The sequence below is a fragment of the Choloepus didactylus genome, chromosome 14 (assembly GCF_015220235.1).
Source record: "Choloepus didactylus isolate mChoDid1 chromosome 14, mChoDid1.pri, whole genome shotgun sequence".
In the NCBI taxonomy this organism is placed as follows: Eukaryota; Metazoa; Chordata; class Mammalia; order Pilosa; family Megalonychidae; genus Choloepus; species Choloepus didactylus.
In genome coordinates, this window is record NC_051320.1 from 9,106,161 (window position 1) to 9,117,707 (window position 11,547).

Here is an 11,547-nt window from a genome sequence, read left to right on the forward strand (position 1 = left end):
AAAAAGTTTACCTTAAAACATTTCCCCCTACAAATTTGTTCCTCTCTGCTAATTCCTTCATTTTTCTGTATAAATTATACATTTTTCCTTAGGCCAAAGCACACACTTATTTATTCCTCCAAAATTCCTTTTCATTTTTCAAGGTATTTTTCAAGACATATCACTAAGAAGCCCTTTTCGCCCATTTGAGTGGTTTGATTCCCTAAAATGACTCAGAAATAGTTACTTCCACAGATAAGACACTCATGTCTTCAGGGTGCTCAGTTTTTCTGTTCCTCTAAAAGATGGCCAGGAAATTATGCCCTGGTATTGCAAACATCTTGCCCAGTTTGAGCACTTGATCATTTTAAACTTCTCTGCAAAGTCCTCAAACAACAGAGAGGACTTTGAAAAGGGAAGAGAGCTAAAAAGCAAGAATTTATAGCAACCAGGCAATTCAATAGTTTAATCCTGTGCAAATGTGTGGGCATACCATATGTTCTGCTCTTATAAAAGTAGTTTAAATTTAAAATGCTTAATGACAAAATGGATAAGGCAGGCAGAGCTATGGGTTCCCTACTCACAACTTCCACAGATAAGAGTGACGGCAGAAAAGTTTGTACTCAATTGTAATAAACACGTTCCACTAAATAAGTGCACCAAAGCTCTGTCAGAATGAATAATATGCAACACAGAAATAACCAAGATAGTGTATGTTTCAGGAATCACAAAGCACAGTGGCCTGGAAAAATGACCACGTAAACTGTTAATGCATATAGCACACCTTTCAAGGTGTATCAAGACACTGTTACACAACCTCCATTTTTCAAACATTTTCCTGAGGAGCCCACACTAGGCCATTCCTGTTTTTAGAAAGGTGAATTTAAAATGGATTTGGAAATACAAAACAAGAGCAAAGCTAAAGGAAGGACATGGGGTCAGCTTGGTCCTCAAGCAATTTCTCTAGAAAATGTTCTCAATACAGAAAATGTTTCATCAGCATGCATTTCTTTTTAAAAAAGTGATTTTTTTTTTACTATCCTTCAACAAAAAACTGAAAGAAAATCTAGTCGATTCTGCAAAACCAACTAAGGTGAACTTTGTAGAATCTTGCCCGAAGTCACACTCGCTAAGATGGAATTGCCAAAATAACCTACCTACCAGACACATTATCTTCAAATGTGTATATTAAGAAGGAATGTGGTACCAGTGTGTTCAAAGCGGGAGCCCATACTCCACAAAGAAAAGTGAAAATTACTCACATTACAGCCAAACGTTACTTTGTTTCATTACCAAAGCATTAGATCAAATTGTTTTGGATCAATTGTCAGTACATTGTTTTCTTTGTTTGCTTCTTGGTGGGTAGACACACTCTGTGTGCAATAAGCCTATTGGCTTACTTCTCATCTCAGACCGAGGATTCTGAGGCTTGAGAAGCACAAGGCATTCTAATAACGAAAGCCAATCGATATCAGAAAACATAATGTCTGGCCAATCTTACCTGAGCTCCTGGATTAAAGAATCCATTGGCACTGCTGACAGAAAAAGAGAAAAAAAAGACTCAATTTGTTTATAATTTTCAAAACTGTATGACTGTAACATTTCACCCACCTAGAGATAATGACAAATAAATGATTAGTACAGACCCCACCTGGTTTCCGACTGCGTGGACTGATCTCTCCGGGTTCTGGTCTTCTGGAGGAGAGACGACAGATTAGTAGGGCTGAGAGCCAGCTCTGAGGGGGCACCTTGGGTAGCCCTGGAGCCTTGTGCTCGTGGATTGGACTTTTAAAGTCCTTGTCTTTAGAGAGTCATGGGAAACTCTCAAGAGTGTGAAGGACTCAAATTATTTAATAAGTCAATTTTGTTGTTTATAGGAAGATATCCAAAATAGTCCTGGTATTACATTTTTATTGACATTAAGTATTCAAACATAACTGCTAAAGCTTTACTAAATGATTATGTCCCAAGAGTATATCCCAGAAACTTCATACATATAAAAAGAAGAGGATATGTTTTGGCCATGTTAATAACAACCTTACAAAAATAGAGAACATATAGAAGAAAGAGTTTTGATTTTTCTGACTGAAATGATGGGAGCTAAAGAAGCTAGTGTTTATAAATACCTGTCTACCCAAGGATAAACAGCAGATTGAGAGAGAGAGAACAGGTGGTTTTAAAGATCACTTATTCTGCACAAGAAACGTTAAGTTGTTTCATTTCTAGAAGAACAGTTTGGCTCTATTTAATGGTATATAAGTATGTGCCAAAAGAATTCGAAGTCCAAAGAGAACTGAAAATTTTTTAAAAACCCAAATTTTAGAAGTATGATAGAATAGTGTGCTTTTAGAAGTCAAAACAAGAGATTCAAATAATCCAAATACAGTCCCTAGTGTGTCGATATGTGCGGCAGATGTGAACTGACCCTAAATGAAGACACAAACTTTTTTTTAAAAACTTATATTCTATGGAGTAGTTTGTTTCATGAAAATGTAATGTTTAGAAATACTGCATCCCATATATTAGGATATAGGGTACCATCACTTTGAAAGTAACAAGCTAAAACTGGAAAAGAATACAGGGTAAAACTTATGTGGAGCAGACAAAAGTCCCATATACTGTACAACATTATTCTGCATTTTTGTTAACCATGGTAAAATTTTAACTGGAAAAAAATCATCCTTCAATTTATTAAAAATAATAAAATTAAAAATTAAATTTAAAATAATGTTAAATTTAAATTAAATTTTAAAAATAAGTTAAATATAATCAAAAATAATAAAAAGATTCTGGACTTTACCCAAAAAAGAATAATCTACCTTGACTAGATATATAAGTGTACAGCTTAGGAAAGCATTCCATTCGATTAGCCATTTTCAACTGCAAATCTCCAAACCGTTCCCAACAATTGCTCAGCACAGCTGACTCTGCGAAGGGCAGGGTGGGTGGGAAACAGCTATCCGGAGTGTTTTCTGAGTCCATGGTGAACCCACAGTTTCCCAGTCAGAATTAAGGGTCACAAAAATATAGCTAATTAAAATAAAAGTTATTTTCCTTAAGGGGTATTACTGCCAGTCAATCCTGTTTTCCAGATGTTTACATCAAGTGCCTGTTTATATCTCAATATTACATTACCATCTGTTGGTTACAAAAAGAGAGGGATAACTGGCAAGTCAAACCTTTCAGACATGACTTTGCAGAGCTGCCGAAAATTCCCAGCAGGGATAGTCAAAAAACTAACACTGTCATTTTATCGAACGAAGTTTAGACTAGAAGGCACTAAACCAAGTAACATAAAAATCAAAACCTGCTTTGGCCATAAATTCACAGCTCTGTCTTCTCCCTTGACCATTAAAGGTCACCTCAATATTTTGAAGGTCCCGACAAAGCCTTCCTCCCTTGCTGAACCTTATGCCATTTTGCATGGTGTTCAGATCTACTCATGGATCGCACTTTGTAAAAATTGGCACCATACATCATCGTGGGTTTTTCTGACTCCTTTAACTCCTGGTTCACAACATTTTGCCTCTCCATGCCAACAACCGGTGTCCTAGCTTGATTTAGAGAGAGCAGCCCTGAGGAAGTTGTAATCTTTCTGACTATACATTGGGGATCCCACGTTGGAACTCCTGTATTTCATGGTGTCATGGAAACTGCAGGCGAACTCACCCTCAGTTCCTTTGGTGCGAGTGCGCAGTGTTTTATCTTCAGCCTCTGCATCCATCTGTAACATGAACACAAAGTCCTGAGGTCATCCCTTTGACATTGACCAAAACAGGAAAACACACAATTAGAAGTTGTGAAGGTCATTATGGAAAACGTAGCAGCTTTCCATGCCTTTGCATTGCCTTCTGCCTCTACAAGGATAAAACTGTGACTACTCTCACATATGGCTAGTTTTGGAAATACATTGATAGATGCTGGGAACAAGAAAGAACAGATAAGAGAGGGCAGCTGGCCTTGACCACAAGTGTTTGCTAGTGATTCAAGCACTCGGGCTTTACAAAGATGGCAAAAAGAATTATCTGATTAATAGGGGTTATGAAGGAAGCAAAACCTAAAAGGCCAAGATTTCAGACATTTACTAAGATCTGATTCCCTTACATTTCTAGACCCTTTCTCATACAGACCCCTTTCTAAGGCAAGGTAAAAAGCAACATGAAGGCAAACTTCTGAAATGCTCCCAGGACGTATTTTTGGACATTTCGGTCACCAACAAGTGACAAGAATTTCCTCTTAGAGTTCCAGAATAAATACTGGTTATAGTCACCCAAATGTATAAGAAAGGTGAAATGCATGGACATGCATTTCAGTATCATATTCCCTAAAACATCATTTCTAAATATTTTCAATATAATTGAATGAATTATCGATGGGATGCAAATACTTTAAAAGTCTGCTGTTTTTGTGCAGAACTGACTCTACCCATTCCACTGGAATCCTGTAAGAGTTGATTAGATTAATTCACTGCTGCATGTTATCAGAAAGGATTCTTAAATATAAGTAAGTTGCTTTGCTTGTTGAAAATCAGAGGCAAGCAGAAGGCAACACTAGCACACATGCCGCGTGACACGGTAATGGAAAGCGCGTGTCTGCTCTTGCAGGCTGAGTTGTGATTGAAGGCAGTGACCTGCCATAGACTTATAATAGGGGAGCAGGTGTGGCAATGATGGACTTTAATTTCCTTTAATAAACCTTTTATGTGCCACACTTTTACTGCCATTCGACGCTCTCCAAGGTCCTGCACATAATAGGTTCATTACTTTTGATTACTATAGTCTATTGAGACAAACAACTCCAGAACACACTATATATTATGTTCAGTTAAACCAATATAGACTATTTATCCATTGTGTATTTTTTCACCTGCACACTACAGACAGAATTAACAACAGTTCTCATAAGCTAAAACTATTTAAACCACCAGTACTCTTCTGTCATCATTCCATAATAAATACCACACCAATCACTGAACTGTTTTTGAAATTGGCAAACAAAAAACATCCACAGCTTTTGCCGAAGAGCAGTTACTTTAGTCTAAATAAAACAATTCATTATTATGAATATTTTAAAAATACACAATAAGGGACAATAACAATAAAAACAGAGTTTTTTTCCTGTCCATTTTTGTTCTTTTAAAACCACGTGAATTTATGACAGATGTGAAACCACCCAGGATTAAAATGGCTGGGTTTACTCGGCATGGTGAGCACACATTTGAAATCCTCCTTTTCCCATGAGTATGTTGGTTGCATATAAAGTGGCTGAACTTGTGCAAACTCCCTTCCACGTGCTAACTGAATAACTAGATTAGGAGTGATCAGTAGCATGTGAGGGTTAAAACGATGCCAACCATCTTCCGCATCACCTCTTTCTGAGAAGCTGCTACCATGGCTGGGTATCAACATGTCATGATTCTAGTATTATTCCACTGCTCAGATACTATCAACCCTCCCAACCACTCTGAGAAATTCCCCAAAAGGCAAATGCAGATTGAACTCCATGAGTTTCTTTACCAAAACTGAAACACAGACTGCAAGAAGTAGCAGCATGTACCCACAAAAGTTTCAAAAACATACTTAAGTGCAACCTTCTTTATAATGGCTTTAAACCTAATTCTATTTTACAATTCTGCTATCAAAGAGTCCCAGCCATTCTGCCTTCATCCCTGGCAGTCACCTCCCCATGAAAGACATTGGAAGAAATACATAAATATTCATGGGCCTCCATTCCATTGTGCTTGGAATTCTGGTTTCATAATTGTATTTCATTGAGCTATTGTCCTCTTGCTGGGGTAGCATTTATATCCTAGATAAAAATTTTAGGAACTGATAACTCATTCCTAAGACTCCAAGTTTTCAACTTTAACTTTTGGGCCAAGTTACAGGAGTTGTATGCATAAAGGCTGTAATATACAACTAGCTATTTCACTCTCCTTCCCTCCCTCGTCTCTGAAGAACAATGAAAGGTACCTAGTTTGGTTTCGGGTTTTAACATTTGTGAGATGGCACTCTCTCTCCTCCTAGATCTCATTCTGAAACTGTCTAGAACCTTTATACAGGAGTAGAAATTTCTAAGTATTCTTCTTCTGGGTTATTCTCATGAACTCGAATAAACTCCGAATGGGTTGACTTAATTTTAGTAAAATTTATCCTCATTTTCAGTGGGGACATCATTTGGGTAACTGTTCATTAAGGGTGGAAAGAGATTTCTACCTCGGTGCATGAGTTGAGACTTAGGGGGGTTAAAGAGATTAACATCTCTTCAAATTCTTCCAGAATTATAGAAGAGGCTTACGATTGTGGCATGATTCAGGAAATAGACATAAATAATGTGCTGTGATCTTAACTATACTTCTCATCGGGAACTTTGTCCAAAAAACCACTTGAAAAAGGAGACTTGAAAATGTTTAAGCCCTAGTGCTGCTGACAAACCTACCCTTAATTTCATAAAAAAAACAGATGAGTTATTTTCTATTTCTTGTTTAAAAAGCAGTCCTCCAGATTTCTTTGGGCCTTTATGTGTCTCATTCCATTATTTATGGATAGGAATGACACAAAATAAGATATTTTCTGTGTTTTCTATAAGGAGTTTCTTTCTGGCTTTCTTTAGGGATAGTCTACTTCTCAGTAGGGTTAATAATAGTTAAGGTATACTTTACCTCACATTTTTCCTGATCTGAAGCTACTTTAAGATAAGTTCATTTCTACATGTAAGTATGGATATGCTAGGTATAATATTTATACAGAATGAGGAAAATGTAATTCTTGCTAGATATCTAATTCATAATAAAGCTATGAAGAAAGCTTTTAAAAAGGTTTCATGCCCCACCTCTCTGGGGAGAGAAGTTACTAGAGGTAGACAGGGCAAGAGGGAAAGAAATTGACAATATAAAGAAGGCAAAGAAGCAAGCCCTGGAGAAAGAGCAGGCAAGAGCCAACAAGATGACTAAGCAGATATGTAAAGAAGAGAAAAATGGACCAGAACCTAAAATTTTAACTATCTAGTTGAATTTGCAAAGCTCCCATTTAACAGCATTATATACTGTTATATACATTATATAATCAGTAGCTAGAAAAAATGCTCAAGTTCATAAAGTAATTTCATAGTTGCATATATTTGACTGTCTCATTTTAGTGGAGCTTTCACCAGATGGTCAATCAACAATCAGTGCACAGATCTGTTACCTCATTTGGTGGCCGAAGAGGAAGTCCTAGAATTTCTAGTTTGTAGGAGAGAGAGAATCAAGGAGCACTTGGACACAAAATTCAGAAACTCAATTTTGCTTTCATTCATGTTAGCACATTATTGGTATGTGAGGAGATTTAGTTCCCTATGATTTTATTTTCCACATAAATCCTATTATAACTTAATGGAAAAAACCCAATTCTCTCCAAGTAAATATTTAATCATTTTTTAAAAATTGGGTAGAACAAATCCCTTGGTGATGTTGAGGGTTTGTTTCTTCTTTTAATAATATATATTTACAAGTAGCCTTGGGTTTCTTAATATTTGTAGAAAAAGTTATGGTGATCACAGGGTTCTAAGAGCACTTTCTCAAAATCCTTATACAATTAATCTTAATACTGTCTAGGTATATAAAGCATCATGCAGACAAATATTTTTCATTTCAGAAGCCCTTCCCATACATTCAATCTGCAATAATTTCCCCCTGTAAAAATATTGAATTGTGCTCCTCTCCTGAGATTTTTTGAAATGGCAACGTAGTTTTGAATTTTGCATCACGTTCCTCTCACAAAATGTTGTTTTCAGAGTTGAGGAAGTCATGGAAATGGTGAGAAGGACTTTGCAAGGTGTTGTGAAGAGGTCCTGGGTCTTCTCCATGGGCAAAACTTTATCCGTAGTGGATGCTTCTTTTTCAAAAAAAACACCTTTTTTAGTAAAATGAATTTTTTAGTAAAATGACAGGAAGTTGGAAAAGTGTAAGCCCTGAAAATGAAACAACTAGATGATGCAAGTTCATTGGAATGAAATTTGGCTCAGTTGAAGAACAAAGAATCCTACATTCAGTGCCCTTTCTTTTGACGATTCTGGCAACCAGAGTAAAAGATAGTTTATTGGTTACGCAGGGAGAAGACATGGGGGCAAAGTGCCGTTATACTAAACAAAGGAGAATAGTTTATATATTGAGACGGATAGGAAGATAGAATGCTCAAGTACTGTTTTACTCTCTTCTTTCCTTCTTTTTATTTATTTATTTATTTTTTTTGATTTTCTTTCCATACATTTATTACTTGGGAAAAATAGGGGCACAAATTCTGAAAACAAACTTAAAAAGCTCTAAACTCTAGTAAGTGCAGGGATTTTTTTTTTAAACAACATTCATGATGTCATATTTATACTTTTCTGAAATTTTCAACCTTTATTTTGGACACACTATTTTTTATTTCATCTCAATGTTATCACATGTCTCTTATTGTACTGTCCTTGACTCTGTATAAGAAATCTGAAGAAGTGAGTGATGTGCACTCTTTACATTTGTAATACCTTTCCTTGTCTCCTCTCATCTCTCCCAACCTCAACACATTCAAGGACAACCTAAAAGAAGGAGAAGATACAGTTTGCTGTCGGACTGAGTACAGTTTTCTGGGATGTAGCACACACCTTCTCCACAGACCACGTGTCTGTTAGAGGGAATTTTCCGGAGTCAACTTGGAAATGCACAATAAATAGACCACAGTCGAGCGTGGACAGCTCTATAATGAGGATGATTTATTTTGATTCTTACTTTGGATTTCTGAGTTGTCATTGCCATCGCATACTTCATCCTGTAACTTTGCAGAACTGGCATTGCTGAATATGAACCAAAGCCATATGTGTGCGTCCTTTTGCCAAACGACTCCGGCAAATAGTTCTATTATTCCCTGAGGTCACCGACGTGTGCCAAGGATTTCTATTAGTTGCCGCCCACGGCGTCAGAGTTGCAGCTTTGTGACTTTAGGGGGCAATCGCCAGCTTTATGTTTTAGGGGAACTTTTTTTTTTTTAACATGTCCCATTTAAAGATAATTCAGGGCAAGTAACCTCCTAAATGGGCCTTATTTTTTTTTCCTTGCTGATATTTTGAGACACATCTGTTGCAGAATATACAAGTTTTAGAAAACAAGCTCCTTCATATGGGGATAAATTATTTTCAGTGGATTTTTTTCACCAAGGAAAACCCAATTTCTTACTTTTCAGTTTGTAAGAATTGACTGTAGAAGTCATCAAAGGTGCGTTTAAAGCCATGCTTTTAAAATATATTACATATTCACTCTTAATCCTGAACCAACCTAAATATACTACTCATGAATTCAAAATTGATTTTAAAACTGTTTTAAAACTGAATCTCCCTATAAGAGTAGATGTGTGTGAACAAATAACACATGCCCATCAATAGGCAAAAGGGCTGGTAGGGCTAGAGGACTCAAAAAGTTTAATATTTTTAAATGTGTATTTATTTGACTGGGCTTCTGGCAAAAACACAATTCTAAATTCAGCACCAATAATAAATTTCTTTCAAAGCAAATCCACAGAGATAAAGCACTGTTATAAGGAAAGCCTTAAATATAAATGCTTAAATTGAATTCATTTTCTTTCAGTATATTTCATTTTTTAAATGAAAATGTTGCCTTACCTTTCTCTTTTTCCAGGTAACTTGTATGCCAACTTCGTTTGCCCACTCTGTCAGAGTGACTAAATATTTTTGTCTGCTTTAGTGAGAAATCCTGAAATTCATTCTATTAAGATAAAATATCAAAAGCAGAAAGCATGTCAGGTGAACAGTTGAAGTAAAAGAGCACTAAAAAACACTGGAGTGTATGATAAAGAATACATCGATGGTTTTACCTGTAATTTGGTTGTTCTGCACTCTAGAAACAATGAACATTTCTATACTACACGTTAATGGAAAAGAGGTTTCTTTTTTTTTGTATTTTTAAGGTAAGCCAAATTCATCTTTGTCTTGTTGCTGAGCTATATTGTATCTTAAATTTCATAGAAAAATTGAAGGAGAGGGACTACCAATTATTTATTATTAATTTTTTAAAATTTGATTATTAGTAGTATAATTTTAACCACCAAAAAAGTTTAGACTAGATTTGGTGCATGCTATATGCAAGAAGTCACAAAACACGGGGCTGTCTCATAAAATTTAGGGTTCTCTCACAAAATGTTATTAATCATTATTGCCAATGTTTTAACATGACTTCCTTTGAACCAATTTTCCCTTTGTTTACTTTGCATTCAGTCATAATACACAGAGAGCCTCATCACCTTTATTTGGCCCCAGGGGATGAGAACAGAATCAGTTTCCAGGCCTTTTGGCACTTGAGAGAAAACTCTGAAGTTCAGTGTAGTGCGCTCAATATACTAGAAAGGGGCTACTTATACAAATAGCAAATATATCAACGCACATTTTAAAGGTTTATATTTGGCAGTGATGGTGTTTTTTTAAAAAAATAAGCCACCCACCTTCTTTGCAGAAAGAGCTTGTCTGTATTTTTACCCTTTGCAGTATATTGAGGCGCCTGGCTCCTGAACCATCGATTTCTGGATAACTTGCAGGCTTTGACCAGACATTAAGCAGATGCTTCCTCAACTCAAGTCAGCAACTGTGGTTCCTGGGGAAAAATGGGGATGAAACTCAAGTGATGGAGTACATTACCGCCCATGATGTCAGAATTGAGAAGGAGCACAGAAGCTTGGGAATTCTTAAATTGTGTTTGAGTGCAACCAGAAAAAAAAAAAAAAAAAGAGAGAGGCATTCTGTACCAGTGTTTTTAGGCTATTCTACTTGCACCTCAGTTTAGAAAGAGTTCTGAAGCTTTCCACCTGCTTATTCCTCTTTGTTGGCCATACACTAACCTAAAACAAAAGATCCTGGAAAACAGTCACCCTGGTGAACAAAGCTCTTTCTAAATACTGAGAGTAATGGCTTTTTGTCTAATACCCTATCGTGTTATGTATTTATTAGCAATACATTTTCCATTTATTTTCTCAAAGATTGCCATTAAAGACCAGGATCGCATAAGGGAGTCGCTGTAAACCCTCCGAGTTCCCTAATGTCAAACTCATTAGCATCCGAATAAGCACACAGCAGCACATCATCTGCACAATTGCAATTTTTTACTACTTTTAATAGCGTTTCTCAAAGGGCTCATTTTCAACTTTCTTCAGTGGTTAGTTGGTTCTCCGGGGAAAAGAAGCTTCGTGACGCTCGCAGCTTCCACTGAGCAGCTCGGCCGTTCGCGGTGGGATGCACCAGCCCTGCGCCCTAACCCCATCTGCTGTCACTCCCCTCCCCGGGGAGGAGGGCGCGGCCGCGCAGCTGAGTGCCGCTCGGGAAAGTGCACTGAGGGCGCGGACAAAATACAAGTTTAGAAATATGATTTGACACGAAAGGGCTCATGAAGTCTGAGCATAACAAGATGCAAATGGGAACTAAGAACATTTGGAGGCCTCCCCCCTTCCTTCAGTGTGTGGTTAGTAACTCCACCCTCATAGCATTTTGGAAGCATACCCTTGGCAGGTACCAAAAGGAATCTTCCCCGAAATCGGTCCCCCGCCC

At 37.0% G+C, this 11,547-nt stretch overlaps 1 protein-coding gene across 3 annotated transcripts in view; it reads right to left on the bottom strand.

Moving 5' to 3' along the window:
• Positions 1–10,485, bottom strand: part of ST18 (ST18 C2H2C-type zinc finger transcription factor) — a 105,818-nt gene extending 95,333 nt beyond the window's left edge. For 2 of the 3 annotated variants that reach the window (XM_037802791.1, XM_037802789.1), the window contains exons 1-4: positions 10,452–10,485; positions 9,616–9,718; positions 3,649–3,703; positions 1,481–1,514 (exon numbers count right to left, since the gene is read on the bottom strand). In XM_037802791.1, the coding sequence (XP_037658719.1) occupies positions 1,481–1,514; positions 3,649–3,703 (89 nt within the window). In that variant the 5' untranslated portion in view covers positions 9,616–9,718; positions 10,452–10,485. The remainder of the gene's footprint in view (positions 1–1,480; positions 1,515–3,648; positions 3,704–9,615; positions 9,719–10,451) is intronic. The other variant, XM_037802790.1, reaches the window with a different exon arrangement.
• Positions 10,486–11,547: the final 1,062 nt, after the last annotated feature.